General features: G+C 39.8%; 1 protein-coding gene across 3 annotated transcripts in view; it reads left to right on the plus strand.

Moving 5' to 3' along the window:
- Cp (ceruloplasmin) overlaps positions 1-17,030 on the plus strand; it is a 57,575-nt gene that overhangs the window by 24,309 nt on the left and 16,236 nt on the right. For 2 of the 3 annotated variants that reach the window (XM_021197165.2, XM_029537904.1), the window contains exons 11-18: positions 1,252-1,464; positions 2,950-3,157; positions 4,340-4,479; positions 5,722-5,850; positions 7,871-7,977; positions 9,889-10,105; positions 10,462-10,601; positions 11,531-11,696. In XM_021197165.2, coding sequence (XP_021052824.1) covers positions 1,252-1,464; positions 2,950-3,157; positions 4,340-4,479; positions 5,722-5,850; positions 7,871-7,977; positions 9,889-10,105; positions 10,462-10,601; positions 11,531-11,696 — 1,320 coding nt within the window. Of the gene's footprint in view, positions 1-1,251; positions 1,465-2,949; positions 3,158-4,339; positions 4,480-5,721; positions 5,851-7,870; positions 7,978-9,888; positions 10,106-10,461; positions 10,602-11,530; positions 11,697-15,534; positions 15,832-17,030 lie in introns of those variants that run through there. The other variant, XM_029537905.1, reaches the window with a different exon arrangement.

Consider the following 17,030-nt stretch of genomic DNA (forward strand, 5'->3'; position numbering starts at 1 on the left):
AGAAGAAGAAGAAGAAGAAGAAGAAGAAGAAGAAGAAGAAGAAGAAGAAGAAGAAGAAGAAGAAGAAGAAGAAGAAGAAGAAGAAGAAGAAGAAGAAGGTTTATTTATTTAGAGAAAAGTGGAGAAGGAAAGGAGGGACAGAACGGAGAGAGAACTAGTATGTGACATGGTGCCTATTCATGGTAGTACAACATAAACAAGAAACTTTTCTCTTTTTTTGGTTTTTTTTTGGGGGGGGTTTCTGGGTTCACTTGAGGCTGGAGGGCTTACCATCCAAGCCTTTATCAACTGAGTTATTTTGTTGGCCCCTGAATGTGTCTTTTAAAGTGTGGTTCCTAGATCAATAGCCTGTTTTACCCAAGAGCTTGTTAGAACTGCAAATTCTTGGACCCACTTTTGAGTTGCTGAATTATAAACATTGGACTATGTCCCAGGAATGGGTACTTAACAAATCCTTTACGTGGTTCTGAATACTCAATTTAAGAATAATGGGTTAGGTGCTTTTCTCATTTGTAGCCCAATAATGGCAGGCTCCTCTTATTTTTCAATGATCCAAAGGTACGAACTGTGTGTCATCCTGATTTTTATACTTGATTGCTCGTCAGAACCAATTTATAACTTTTAAAATTATTCAAACCCAGGGAAGCCTCCAGCCATTTTATTTAAATGAAAATAAGCGTCAGATTTATTATATGTTAGTTAATTTAAACAGTATTTTAGTTGGTAAAAGTAAAAATTGTAAAGTTGCAGTACAAACTAATTTTTTTAAGCTGCAGTGATTTTAGTCACACTACCCACAATCCTTACAATATGACTTTAAATTCTACAATATCATCTTTTGGGATCAGCAGTGAGAGAAACTTTCCTACACACCATTTTCCCTATTTTTTTTTTTCATTGAGTCAGGAACTTTTGCATGTGAAACAGCAAACACACTGCTGATTTGTGACACCCAGGATAAGCTGGGGTTATTTCCTGACACAGTTGCTCACAAACATGACCTTTGAAAGAAATGAGAAAAACAGCCTGGAATTTGACTCCAGCTGAAAACACAGAAATCCCCAGGGCGGTAGGGTCACAGAAGTCCATGCTATGTGAACTCAGATCTGCTCCCTGTAGCCAGGCTGCTCTGGGGACAGCAGAGGCATGGCTTAAATGTGTGCTTACATGAGGAAGCACAAAGGACTTTGTATTTAACAGGATGTGCTGTCTTCAACCCTTTTTCTTCTCCCCCTCTTTTAACTTTTGCAGCCATAAATGGATTCATGTATGGCAATCAGCCCGGCCTCAATATGTGTCTAGGAGAATCCATTGTGTGGTATTTGTTCAGTGCTGGAAATGAGGCAGATGTGCATGGGATATACTTTTCAGGAAATACTTATCTGTCTAAAGGAGAAAGAAGAGACACTGCAAACCTATTCCCTCATAAAAGTCTCACCCTTCTCATGAACCCTGACACAGAAGGTACATTTCTCTTATCCGGCCTTAATTAGGGTTACTATCGCTGCGATGGGCAACCATGAGCAAAGAAACTTGGGGAGGAAAGAGTTTATTTGGTTCCAGCTTCTGTATCACTGTTCATCATTGAAGGAAGTCAGGAGAGAACTGACCTCAAACAGGGCAGAAGCTGATGCAGGGGAAATGAAGGGGTATTGCTTACTAGCTTGCTTCTCATAGCTTATTCGGCCTACTTTCTCAAAGAACCCAGGACCAGCAGCCCAGAATGCCGGGTTACAAGATGCTGGGCCCTCTCCCATCAATCATTAATTAAGAAAATACCCTATAGTTCTATCTTATAGAGTCCCTTTCTCAATTGAGAATCCCTCCCGTCAAATGATGTTAGCTTGTGTTACATTGAAATAAAACTTGCCAAGACAGTAAATATATGTAGTTTTGGTTGAAAACTCTATAGAAAAGCATGTGGAGTGATAAACTTTTTTTAAAAGAATTTTGATTATTTTATGTATATGTGTACACTGTAGCTGTCTTCAGACACACCAGAAGAGGGCATTGGATCCCATTACAGATGGTTATGAGCCACCATGTGGTTGCTGGGAATTGAACTCAGGACCTCTGGAAGAGGCATCAGTGCCCTTAGCTGCTGAGCCACCACTCTAGCCTGAGTGATAAACTTTCAAAGCCTCCCAAATAAACCTTCTCTTAAGGGGATTACTGGGCCACTGTTGTTGAAGCAGACATCAGGTGGACCTAGTTTCTATATATGGGTGGAGTAGGATGAGAGAGAGAGAGAGAGAGAGAGAGAGAGAGAGAGAGAGAGAGAGAGAGAGAGAGAGAATCTTTCTGAAATGAGAGATGGGCCCTTTTCAATTAAGGTCCTTTTAAAGATAACTGGGGTAAAGCAGGATAGAAGAAATGACTCCTGCATGTGTCCTGCATGTAAGCTTTCATGTTGCCTGTACAGCTTTGATGTGGGGTTGGCCTGCTGACTGCTTACAATTGGGTATTCTATACTAGAACAAGCACATTTAGACACATCTTTGGGCCTGGCTCTCAATGATTAAATCAACTTAAAACAAAGAGGGAAGAATGTTAATCGGGTCATGAAAATATGATCACCTGTCTCTGGCCTTACTTGATTCACTGTGTGTTACTCAAGATCAGGTTACTGTAAGCCAGTGAATAAAAATAAGGAGATGGGGGTGATGGGTAACAGTGAGAGACACTCTTAAACATGAGCGATGCACTCATCTATCTGTGAAGTTCTGGGCAGGGAGACTTACAGATGTCCTGAGACACATACACCCTTTGCTGGTTCTACAGTAAAGACACTTCTGTGTTTAGAGAAGACTGAGCAATGGGCGAGTGACAATCAGAGGTGTGGAAAGCCAGATGGCCTGAGGAAATAAATAACTCATGCTCATTAAATCTGGGAAATAAAAATACTGAGCAAAAATGTGACAAATTTCCTTTTTTTTTTAACCATTCCAGGGTCTTTTGATGTTGAGTGTCTAACAACAGATCACTACACGGGTGGCATGAAGCAAAAATACACTGTGAGCCAGTGCAAGGGGCAGTTTGAGGATCTCACTGTCTACCTTGGAGAGAGGACCTACTATGTTGCAGCAGTAGAGGTGGAATGGGATTACTCACCAAGCAGGGACTGGGAAAAGGAGCTGCATCATTTGCAAGAGCAAAAGTAACTTTCCAGTCTCAGTTCCCAGCGTGCTCAGCTATAATTCTAGGACTCCTTTTACTTAAAGAGTTAGGACAACCCTCAGAACAAAGCAACAGCTGCATTAAGCAATAGCAATGTTCACTTCCTGGGAGCCTGTGGTCATTCACTTCCATTTCTCTTGGCCTCTTCGTAAGATACCTTGTGTGACCTATTCTGACTGACTCTGTGGCAGCACTGCCTTGCTGGTGGACTGTCACTCATCTTCAAACTCCACCAAACTGGGAACAGCCAGTGTGGCTTATTTCATCCTCCTGGTTTCGTTGCTCGTGTTAAGAACCAGTCATTCCATAGACTTAAATCCGCTGTGTGCTTCTTCAGTACTTAGCAGTTTTTTCCACTAAGATCTTAAACAAAACTACATTTAAAGCCGTTAACGACACAAACACTGTAAAAAGAAAGTATTAAAAAAAATGGAAAGAATAAAGCCAAGTAAAAATTGGCCTCAGGAGCATTAGATCCTCTCAGCATGGTGTGGCATCACCTGACACTCTAAATGGTCCTTTTTTATTTTTCCAGGCATGCCTCCTCTTGCATGTCATTTTCATCACGTGAGCTCGTGTGAACATGATCTGAGGAGCTAGCATGAGCAGTGGGACAGTTAGGCCCAGGGTGCCAGTACCCTGGCTGACAATAGCTTGATAGTTTCATTTCAGTGCTAAGGTGGTCTAAGACAGACAGGACTGAAGGGTTGGTTTTATGATTTGGATAAAGTGGTTAAAAGGAACCATTAGTTAACTAAAGCTTTAAATAAAAATGTGCCACTTCAGTTCCTGTTGACTGAAAATACTGCATTAACTCTTGATTGACCCTAGACTCATAGCGTTTTAGAATGGGAAGCCGGGATGAGATGATTGGATCCATGCCTCTTGTTAGGGGCATAAGAACTAAGGCCCCTTCCCCCAGATAGCAAGGATCGAGACATCAGCTTAACAAGAAAAGAGGTAGGGCCAGGACTGAAGCAGCACACTGTACAGGTCTCTTTATATCATAACTCTCTATTGTAAAATCTTTTTTTTTTCCTCACTGGGATGGAAACTAATTTTAAATGAGCATAACTATTCATAAGAATTTTTACTCTTTAAAACTTAATTTCTTTTCTTTCATGAAAACAAATACTAACCTGCACCGGGTTTCCTTTTCTAGTGTTTCAAATGCATTTCTGGATAAAGAGGAGTTTTTCATAGGCTCGAAGTATAAGAAGGTTGTGTATCGCCAGTTTACTGATAGCACATTCAGACAACAGGTGAAGAGAAGAGCCGAAGACGAGCACTTGGGCATCCTCGGTAAGATGACAGCCCCATCTTGGTAGCTTTGTGTTAGTGACAAGAGCCATCTGCAGCATTGTGGATATTGGCTGCATTTTTCTAGTTCATATATCAAAGCTATTCAAACCAAAAAGAAAAAGAAATCATTCAATTAAGAGAGAGGGAGAGAAGTTTGTGTTTGCTAAAGAATATAGCTATCACTTATTTCTGTCAGGAATAATGTATTATTCCATAGATCGATACAATTACTTATACTCAATGCCTATAGTTTTAGTGAAGTTCCTAGAAAATACCTCTGAATAAATACCTGAGCCAAATTCTCCTTTCTATTCCATCAACCCCCAGCAAACAAGCATCTCTTACTTGAAAAATTAAGATGTAATCAGTTACACACACACACACACACACACACACACACACAAACACACGTATGGATGAGAATATGTGTTTCCTTACATAGGATCAAGGGAAAGTTCCCTTCAGGAACCATACTTAGGCAGGATGTGTAACCTGAAACCCGTGAGGTGCTATACTCTTGAACCTTTCATTGGTTCCATGGGATCAGAATTTCCCTGATCAAAAACTCTAGATCAGTGGTTCTCAACCTTCCTAATGCTGCGATCCTTTGTGGTGACCTGCAACCATAAAATTATTTTCTTTGCTACTTCATAACTGTAATTTTGCTACTATTATGAATTGTAATGTAAATATCTGTGTTTCTGAGGGTCTTAGGCCGCCCCTGTGAAAGGGTCATTTGACAGCCCAGGCTGAAAAACACTGCTTTCGTGCTAATAGTACTGTTGAAGGTAACAAAAGTATATAGGAAAAGCTATAGCTAGCTGGGAAGCAAGCTGGAGGGCCCGCTTCAACCTTACCAGAATAGCCCTTCAGTAACTTCACGCTCAGCAGGGGCCAGAAGCCCAAACACTCAGTCCTAAGAGTAGTAGGTAGAACTCTGGAAAGCTGCGTCTGTCCTGCCACCAGCTATCCTCATAGACCTCTGACCCTCAGGGGGTTTTTAGGCTCAATGTCCTTTGGAACTCTGGATAAGAGATACACCCTTGTCTCTAGAGAAGCCACCTCTAGTGTTCGTATGCACATCTTTTGGGACCAGAAATAAATCATGGACTGTAACAACATAAAACCATGGACAAAAGAAGGAGACTCCATCTTTCACATTGAAAAGTTACCTGATTTTTGCCTTTATCACTGACAGAAATTCCAATATACTAAGCTGCCCTTCCATTTTACTTTTACCAGGTCCAGCAATTCATGCAGATGTTGGAGACAAAGTTAAAGTTGTCTTTAAAAATATGGCAACCAGGCCATATTCAATACATGCCCATGGGGTGAAAACAGAGAGTTCTACAGTTGTGCCAACATTACCAGGTACTGGGCGGAGAGGAATGTAGCACACAGATGCCATTCCACAAATGCTAGCTATTGTAAAGGGCAGTCCTTCCAAATGAGCATGCTGTGAGGGAATGCAAAGGGAGGTGAGCGTCAAGGAGAAAGAGAGCAGCTCTGTGCGGGTGCTTGAATACACGTATACACACGCAGGCACATGCACGCACACACGCACCTTTATACCGAAACTATTTGCCAAAGGGCTATAAAACAAACATGAAGGTACTAGACATTGACAGACATGGAAGAGTAAATTAGAGAGATGTTCCCTTCACTCAACTAGAACATTATTTGGGGCAGGCATCTGCCTGCACTACGGGGTAAAATGTTCAGATGCCAGCCTCTCAGACCGTTTAGAATTTTAAAACCTGCATATTTGTATCTGACATGTTCCAGGAGCACAGCAGATGTCTAATCAAGACGAAAACTTAGATATATGATGTACACTGAAATAAAAGAGAAAATCATTTGACAGAAAAAGGTTTAAAAATTTGATTAGTCTCCAAAAATATCAAACAAAATAGAGTGCTCCTTAGAATGACTTTCATAATTTAAAGGAAGATAAAGCAAAGCGTCTCTCTTTATCTTCTAAGAAAGATGAACGTAGATAATATGGAGGTGTTAACAAAGCTATGAAAAAGATTCATTAGAGTAAGAGAGTAGCAGTGGTATATTTTAGGTAGGCCCATCAGTAGAGCCGGACATTGCTGAAAGTACTTAAATGATTAGGGGAGGTGCAGCTCCGGGAACAGGGAGAGAAGGGAGCTGGAGAGAGGAGGGACCTAGGAGCTATGGTTAGGACTGAAGGTGTTATACTACACACTCACCTAAGGATTTGTGTTAAAGGGGATTTATCTGATTAAGGGAGCTTTTCTGGCCCACTCATGAATAAGTGACTATAGGGGAGAAATGGCAGCATTAGAGGTCAATTAGGTAACTCCTGCACTAAATTGGATGGGAAAAAAAAAATTCCCCAAAAATATTTGGCATGGTCCTGAACTAGATGAAGAGGTAAGAGGTCATGATACTACAATTCTACTTTAAAGGGATTCTAAAGGGCCTGCGGGGAACTGGGCACAAGAGTCAAGGAAGGAGGTGTGAAGGATGAATCTAAGGCTTTGAGAATCAATCTCTGGTAACAGAGCAAGCTGGAAGAGGAATTTATAGAAATAAGTGAGGTCAGCAGAAGGAGATGGTTAGGTCTCACTTTTACATTGTATGTTTAACATTTACATTTTATGTTCTTAGTGAGATTTTCTGCTTAGACAAGGAATGAGGATATTGGGGCTAAAAAGTGATAGTTTGAAAACAGGGGGAAAAGCCTACACATCCCTTTAGACCAGACCTCAATTCTTGCTCTTCTTGTAGAATTTCAGACTCCAGAGTGTTGATCTGATAGTGTTATGTTTGCAGGAAATGTCGAGGTCTATGCAAGCAAATTAGACAGAGGGCAGTCTGGACATGTTTGTGGATGTCGCAGAAAGGTCTGTGGACAGATATTCAGGAAGTTCTGTGGCAGAGTAAGAAAAGATGGATCTATGCAATTTCTTCAACCCATGACATTAAAATGACTGTCCTCTGGCTTTATAGTTCAGCCAGTGAATGAGAGCTGGTTAATTCATAGTATACATACGATGACATAAAATTGCCTTAGTATGTCTTAGAAAGAAACTCCCAAGTCATCGAAGTTGTTCAGCAGTTCAAAAGGCTTCCTGCCAAGGCTGATTACACAGAACTCTCGCATACTTTCACATGCTGTGGCCCATGTGTACAAGCATGCACATACACTCGCTATAAAATTAAAAATCTAAATTCCTGGAAGAATTTTGAGCATTACTATTTTTTAATAACTATTTTGACATCTTTACTTTTTGAATCACTAGTTATTAAGGCTTAATATATGCATATGTATTTTATATCCACATAAAATGCGTATAAAACACATTATGTATGCCAGATACTAACTGAACATAACCAGACATGTAACTCTTGGTTAATTTAGGTGAAGTTCGCACTTATACATGGCACATTCCAGAAAGATCAGGTGCTGGAAAAGAGGATTCAGCTTGTATTCCATGGGTTTATTACTCAACTGTGGATCGAGTTAAGGTAAACTTTTAACCATCTCTTCTGTAAGAAATCTCCAGATAGATAGACAACTGAGAGCAGATACAATTACCAGAGATTTCCTGTGCTTCAATCTGTCAAAATCCCAGGAATATAAATTGCTCTCTAATCTAGTTGTTTAGACTTTTAGTTTGTTTGCTTTTAAATATAAAGTTATAATTATCTCATACCCGCTGATTATTTTTTAATATTTATTTATTTATTATATGTAAGTACACTGTAGCTGTCTTCAGACACACCAGAAGAGGGCATCAGATTTCATTACAGAGGGTTGTGAGCCACCATGTGGTTGCTGGGATTTGAACTCAGGACCTTTGGAAGAGCAGTCAGCGCTCTTAACCGCTGAGTCATCTCACCAGCCCCTGTACCTGCTGATTATTGATAGCACCTAATACAAATTTAAAAACCAATGTATTTTAGGTTTCTTTTGATATGAAAACATTAAATGCAAATAACTGAGATGTGTAGCTTCAGAGTTCTTTGCAAACCCCAACAACTAATCAGAGCTGTGGTTATTGTTAAAATATTATAAAGACAAAAATACCCAAGGGCCACCTCAAGTACAGAGGTCCGCAGAACTAAATCCTGACCAGTTCCAGAGCTGTCAATGCAGCTGCCTGCTGGGCAGCTACACCAGAAATCCCCGGATGGAGGAACCCTTCCAAAAGGGTCTTCCTCTATCTCCTTCACTTCGTGCTGTGAAAAAAAAAAAAAAAAAAAACAGCAGCACATCTGCTACATATTTGCAAGAAAGACTAGATCCAGTTGCTCTTTGGTAGCAGCTGTGCAGGTTGATCTTCATCAAATGGGGGTTTGGGGAAGGTCCCTGACTGTTGCCTTCCTGTGTGGATCCTGTTCCCCTAACTGAGCTGCTTTATCTGGCCTCAGTGGGAGAGGCCTAATCCTGCAGTGACTTGATATGCCAGGGTAGGGTGATTCCAAGGGAGTCTTCCCCCTTTCTCAGAGGAGAAGGGATGGACGAGAGGCTGAATGTGGGAAGGGTGAGGGTGGGGGAGCTGTGATTGGGATGTAGACCAAATACATAAATTAAACAAACAAACAAACAGCACAGTACCCGTCTTACCAGTTCACTCAAGTAGGAATTTGGATCCACTTTTCTTACCCAGACAATTTGACCCTACAGTTGTTCAGCCCACTCCTCTCCGCTGTCAGTTCTTGTCATCTGCTCCAACTGCTGCCTCCCAGGCTACACTCTCCCCTAAGTCTTCCTTCATTTGACCAATATGACTGGACTAAAATGTGGTTTTGCTGTCATCCCCCCGTCCAATGTCTCAGAAACTACTAATGACACAATTTGAATTTCATTAGTATGATACAGCCCAACAAGGATGGTGCAAGACACAATCTGCCATCACTGACACACGGCCACACCGAACTCCTCAGATGTTTAAGGATTAATTGTGGTCTGTCACGTGGGTATTCGTTAGCACTCTGTTTCTCCACGACAGTAGACAACTTCCTTGGCTTCTACACATTTCTTCTATTCCTATATGAGCTCCTATAGTGAAAGGCTTTATTTCATTCAGCCATGGATATATAGTAACTGGTATAATGCCTGGCTCATCACGATGAGTTCATGAGTTTATGAAACAAACAACCAGCGCTGTTCATTTAGGTAGCTCATTCGTTAGGCCAATTTTTGGCCTCTGGGCGTATCCAAGTTCCACATCCCCCACATAACCTATCTACTATTCATCACTGTTTCACCGTAACCACACCAAGTGTGAGGACACTAACGTGGTAGCATCCCTTTGGGCTAGGTATCCTCTACAAACAGCCCCTCCAAAACAGCTGGGATTGTGGATGAGGTCCCGGCTCTCTGAAATCCTGACCAGCACGTCCAGGGTAACTGTAGTTTCTGCTTGTTTGCAGGATCTCTATAGTGGGCTCATAGGCCCATTGATTGTTTGTCGGAGATCTTATGTGAAAGTATTCAATCCTAAAAAGAAAATGGAGTTTTCCCTTTTGTTTCTAGTATTTGATGAGAATGAATCTTGGTACTTAGATGATAACATCAAAACATACTCTGAACATCCTGAGAAAGTAAACAAAGACAACGAGGAATTCATAGAAAGCAATAAAATGCACGGTATGAGACAGTATTCTAAGCCACCTCCTTTTTTACCCTTCTGTTCTTTCAAAGAAAATCATATTGTAGGGCTGTTTTATTTAAAAATTTTGTGATGTAAAGTTCTGTTCAGAACCAAATTGCACTATGTTTAAAATCTTTACGAATTTTTCTCCCAATTCCAAGCCCTCACTGCCTTTTAAGTAAATCCACAGTTAGGATTAAGGCTCTTCATATAAAGTAACTTGAAAAGTAGCAATGATACCATTGAACTTGAACTGTTTTCCCCATCCATAGCTCTGTCATGTTAACCTACTAATATTTCCTGTTACTGCTATGGGTTAAGATTATTCTGAAACATATCACATTTCCCTCAGCTATTAATGGGAAAATGTTCGGAAACCTACAAGGCCTTACAATGCACGTGGAAGATGAAGTCAACTGGTATGTGATGGGAATGGGCAATGAAATAGACCTGCACACTGTACACTTCCACGGCCACACCTTCCAGTACAAGGTAAGAGCTGCCGCAGCACTCAGTCCCGCTCTGGTTAACATGTTCTGACTCAAGGCAACAATGCATTCCGGGATACCCGTGAAAAGAGAAACTGGCCCGGCACGCAGAGCTCCGCAGTCTCTGCTGACACACCAGCCTCCTCACAACGGGCTCCTCCTTACACCTGCAGGTTTTCCTGTCTTTTGTAGTTCTGCTCACACATTCTCAATGGAATGGATAACAGAGAAGGCAGAAGTCTTCCCACAGGGGAGAGGCAGCAGAGATAGAACAAAACTTCACTGTAGCCCTGTCCATTCTGACACCCCAGAACACAATTCTACTACTCTTCACCTAAGGAAACCAACCATCCTCTTGAAGATGCATTTTTTTTTTCTGTTTTTAAAATAATGTAGAAAGTGCACAAGCTACCAAACAAAAACAAATGAAAAAAAAAAAAACAAGCATACTGAAGATTTTATAATATATGCTGCTTTCTATACATATATCGTTACTGGATTTTCAGTATTATTTCCACAAAAGTATGCCAGCAACATATTTGAGAATATGTCAGTATCATTTAAATTGTCTATCAGTCTCCTCTTCTGCCTCCTTTATACTTTCTTTGCCTTATAGTTTCACAAGCAAGATAGTCTGTAAATCCAAGTACAAGTGAAGGCTGATATGGGACTAGCTGGCTTGCTCTGTGTAGATCAAGTCTAACAAAGAGGCAAGCCCAAACTGTGATTCACTAGGCTTAGTCCTGACTAATGAATGCCTTCCTTCACATTCTCCTTGGTGCCCTAGAGCTCTGAGGCTTCTCAGAACCACAAATTTCAGAACATAAAATATGGAGGGGGTCATCTTTTTAAAACCTGTTTTTTCTAATATTTTGAGCTAGCTAATTAAAGGCTATTAAATAAACTCTCATATTTGTTGTTTTTCTAATAAAGCACAGGGGAATATACAGTTCTGATGTCTTTGACCTTTTCCCTGGAACATACCAAACCCTAGAAATGTTTCCCCAAACACCTGGAACCTGGTTACTCCACTGCCACGTGACTGACCATGTCCATGCTGGGATGGTAACTACCTACACTGTTTTACCAGTAGAACAAGGTAAATTTATCAAGATGAATATCCAGGTAGTATCTATATATACATTATGAATGCTTTGCCTGAATACATCTCCCAGTACAAGGGCACTTGCGAACTGGCTGTCCTGGTGTGTTCCTTCTCTAACTCTAAATAGGAATGTTTTACTGCTGTAAGTATACACAGACACATAGATGCACACCCATGTGCACATACACAGAGCATAGGAAAAGTCATCATTTTTATGGATACAAACCAACAACAAAATGTACACAAGAAGGAAATTCCAGCACTATAGTTTACAGGTTTTGATAGGTCTTTTGAGTTGAGAATTATTGGAATTAGAGATGGCAAATCTAACTGGAGGAAGTTACAGGTAGAATATGCTTCTTCCTTAAAAATAAAAGGAATAGGCAAGTGTGTGCGTATTTATGGGAGTATGTGGGTGTGTGCATGTGTATGCATGTATGCATTTGTACAAGTATCCATACATGTGTGTGAATGTGTTGTGTATATGTTTGTGAGTGTGCATGTACATGAACCCTAGGGACAAAGTCCATGTTTTTGTCAATGTTAGGTAGGACTATTACTAGTGAGTTGCGTTTTCAGTCCAAGTATTACAAATCTAAGCCACTCAAGATTATACCTTATCATAAATAAACTTTTCATCTTTGCTCTTTACACCAACATCTTTTTGGAAAAATAAAACTACTTCCACTAGAGCAGTTACTGGTAATACAAAACTACCTAAGACTCAAAATAAAGCAAATAAACTGCTGGGTTTAATACCAATAACTTGACCAAAGTAAAAAGTCAACATAGCTAAGAAAGAAAATGAGTCTCTAACCCGTCTAAATGAAAATGAAAACAAGTCTAAAACAGTCTTTAAATCAGTGGTTCTCAACTTGTATGTTGCAACACTTTTGGGGGTCCAAGGATCCTTTCACAGGGGTTGCCTAAGAGCATCTGAAAACACAGATATGTCCATTATGATTAATAATAGTAGCAAAATTAAAGTTATGAAGTAACAAAAATAAATTCATGGTTGGAGGTCACAACAGGAGGAATTGTATTAATGGCTTGCAATGTTACAAGGTTGAGAGCCTTTTGAAATGGCTCAGCAGTTAGGTACCCTGGCTGCTTTTCCAGATCAGGGTTCAATTCCCAGCACCTAAATGCTCACAACCCCCTGTGACTCCAGTTGTGTACTGTAACTCTAGTTCTAGGGAATCTAAAGCCCTCTTCTGGTCTCTATGGAAACAAGGCACACAACATACACATACATACATACATACATACATACATACATACATACATACGTACAGGCAATACACCCATACCAAAGAAAGAAAGGTGGGAGGAAAGGAGAGGGAAGAAAAGGAAGGAAGGAAAGAGGAGGAGGAGGAGGAGGAGGAAGAGGAGGAGGAGGAGGAGGAGGAGGAGGAGGGAGAATGAGAGAGGAAGGATCACTTGAGAATCTATGTATGTTTAGCACCCAGGAGACACTGCCACAGGCTGGTCCTGCACACACCAACCCTGGAAACACCAAGTCTGGTAAACATGGGGGAAAGGGAAAGGGAATGGCTGTTTAAGAAGAAGAGTGGTTTAGTTGGTAAATGAATCTGTGTGTTTTCCCTCAATATTGCTTTATTATAAGTGTCTCTAAGGATTGATTTTGACATTAGAAAAGAAGTTAGATTAGAAGTTACATTAGTTAGAAGTTAGATTCTTCACCAGTCCTAGGCAGTCCTTCAGCTGACCCTGGGCATGGATAGCTAAGTCACTGCCCTACACAGAAATTTACAACTATCTAGGAAGAAGGATGGTTGTGGTCTAAGGAGGAACTAGAGTAAATACTTAGAACTATAGATAGCTGAGTTACACCCAAACACAGGAATTTACCATGGCCTAGGGGGAAGGTAGACTATACAATAGACTAGAATTGGAACTATGGCAAGGGTGTGAAGTCCTTCAAAGATTAAGGTGACTTTAGGAGGGGCTGCTTTTGATCCCAATTGGTAACATTGAATTTTAATCCAGTTGGTTCCTGCCAGTCCTTTGAAGTTATTCCTCTGTTTTGTGTCAGATACTTCAGTGTACCTTGCCTGATGTGACATCATTCTCCTTTGTTTTCTGTATTATATAAAACTGATGCTCACTTTGAGACAAAATATTCAGATACCACAAAAAAAAAAAAAAAAAAAAAAAAAAGAAGAAGAGTGGTTTTACAACAGGAGTGGGAATTATAGAGCCAATAACCAATGTGAAAAAAAGAACATGGAAAATATTCCAAAGAACTTTGACTTTGACAAGAAAAGATATTATATAGGACTGAAAGAAAGTGTAGCAGAAAAAGGTAGAAAAATAGGGAGCCATGCTTATAAATCTAAATCTTTAAATGAGTTAGATAAGGCTGTGGGGAAACCTACATCAACTCAACATCTCAAAAAAAAACAAAACAAAAACAAAAAAAACACTGCCTTTCATTACACAGACAGAAGCATATAGAAATAAAATGAAACCTTTTGACATCATGCATGGTGACAACTGTCTCTTCAAGGAAAAAAATCAATTAAAAATAGTGGCTAATCTACCATTGTAAATTTGATGTTTCTTTTTCCCTATCAGAAGAAACACATAAAGACCTCCTTTGAGTGCCAAGTGTAAAAGGCACTTTTATTGAACTATAACTGCTGTCAGATAATTTTTATGATACAAACTATAGTGGGAAAGGTGGCTTAGTAGTAAATTCCTCAAAATCAGACTATACACACCTGCAATTGTAGCTAAATAGTCAAGACTATTACAATACTCTGGTGAATATCTAAATCCATTCATCTGACAAAGTAGAATCTTTTAAATAGTGTTTGGCATAATTTAAGACTCATAAAACGGGGTACAGGAGAATTCCCACAAACCTTCCTTCCATACTTAACAAAGTTACTTTTGCCGCCTTCTTCTCTCTCCATCTCCCCTCCTGCTCTCCCGTGTGTATTACTGCCACATGTCTGTGTGCAAATATGTATATTTATATTTCATAAATAGCTTATGTGTAACCATCATCATTGCCAAGAATTTCTTTTAAAATGATTAAAAGCTATAGCTCTTTTTCAGAAGTCAACAACCAACCCATCGGATTCTATTCTATACACAAAATGAAAAATCCCAGCTCATAAAAAGATCCCAAGGAACAGCTTCTCACTTTAGTCTTTAACATCGCCGACTTCTTTTGTTTGAAATGTAATTTTATGTGCACGGATCGTTTGCCTGCAAGTATGCCTGTGCACCAAATATGTACCTGGCACCCATACAATCCTAAAAAGGCACCAAGTCCTCTGCAACTGGAGTTGCAGATGGTTGTGAGCCAGCATGGGGGTTCTGGGAACCAAACCCAGGTCCAGTGCCCTCAGTGACATTTTGTAATACAGAACAATCACCACCTTGCAGACTCTTCCATGTGAAGTCACTCAGTGTCTCCTTGTCAGGCTCAGGCTACACACTGAGGGCCCGGGATGTGGTCATCCCTCTACTAGAAGTTCTGCATCCTAATGTGCCTATCACTGCTGAACTCTGAGCTTTGGGGAATGTGGTAGCTGCCAAGATCTTCCACAGTACATTTACTATTTTTCTCCTTTATGATTGGGATCTTCTGCAAAGGAGAAAATACATTTTCTTTAATTAAGGCAGTAGTACTAAAATGGGAGATGTTTAAACATCTGAAAGGTAAATAAACTAAGAATTAATCAAAGTAGCTAGTATTTTAAAAAGCAGGCATACATGTAAAGCACCCATGTACAGACTATTTAACCATATAAAATACACCATTTTAAGTAATCATCTTACAATTTCTTTTTCTATACAGACTAAGTCTGGCGATAAGTGGAAAACGAGAACAATGAGTCATTTCAAACATTTCAAAAAAATCCAAGCTACACAACTGTTCATTTGCGAGGGAATTGGTAATACTACAGATGGACAGATCAACAGACTGACTCATGACATGTATTTGTCCGCTGGGTGACAGAATCGCTTTACACAGTCCACTTATATCTGCATTGAAAGGACTCTGGCTCTTTAAGCGCTCACTCTCATCTCTAGCCCTCCTTCTCTCTCTTCCTTCCCCCCCTCTCTCCACCTGGCTATGGCCAGCCTCTCTCCCTCTCTCTCCCTTCTTTCTTTCTCCCTGCCTTTCTACAATAAAGCTCTAAAACCATTTTTTAAAAAATTGAAAAGAAAAGAAAAGAAAAGAAAGGACTCTGCAAAGTGGCAGCAAATAAACAAACCCATGATCAGATGCTGTCCCTGGCTGTCTCACAGGATCACTGTAAAGCTTACTAAACTGTCTGCAACTCTTCCCTTCTCACTGAGTCTGCTAACAAACCACAGGGTGAGGGGGTCCAGAAAAGAAGGAAAAATGAAGACACCAAGATGCGCTTTGTAAAACTCTGAAAAACAGTCAAAGAATGCTAACTGAAAATGAAGTCAGAATCCAATAATGTTAAAGTTTGAAAAAATAAAATGCAGATAATAAAGTAATAAATTTAAAAAATGCCAATAAGAGAACTTCAAATTAGGGTTCCATAAGACACTGTCGAATAGAGATTTTGCAGAGCCTCACTGGGTTCATGGGCTCTGGCAATGTGCTGGACTTGGACACTACAACCTGCAGCTACAGGTTACCAAAAGGGAGGGAAGGTGGCTCAATGGCTGAGAGTACTAGCCGTTCCTGTAGCAGACACAGGCTCAGTACCCACGTCAGGCAGCTCCTTTTCTGGCTTCCTTAGGTTCCTGCATGCACATGACTCACATACACACACTCAGGCCTACGCACATACACATAAAACAAAATACACCTTTATGCAGGTCAGTAAAGATGAAAAGCATGGAAAGATAAAATCTAAAAATATGAAAATCAACAGGGACAATGTTTCTTTTTTTTTCCCCTTAATACCAAAAGAATTACCTGACATAGGATAAAATCTTCAGAAAAAAAATTAATGTTAGCTTCAAAACACAATGTAACTTTTCCAATTTCTTCCATTTCTAATTCTTCAGAGTTGTAAAACTAGACTGAAAAATATTACAAATGCCTTTGTCCTTCTCATTTAGAATACATACTTAAAACGACCTTAACTTTTAAGAAAATATTTTTTCATCCTTGAAGCATATTTAGTGCTCATTCTAAATGTACACCTTCATATATAGATAGATAGATAGATATAGATATATAATATATATCTATATCTATCTATATCTATATCTATATATGCATTTAAAAGTTTACATTTTACTTATAATGCTGAAATAACTAAGGGACTTTGATTTTCAGGTTAATTCTGAATATTTTCAGAAGTTTAA

The sequence above is a fragment of the Mus pahari genome, chromosome 4 (assembly GCF_900095145.1).
Source record: "Mus pahari chromosome 4, PAHARI_EIJ_v1.1, whole genome shotgun sequence".
Lineage (NCBI taxonomy): Eukaryota > Metazoa > Chordata > Mammalia > Rodentia > Muridae > Mus > Mus pahari.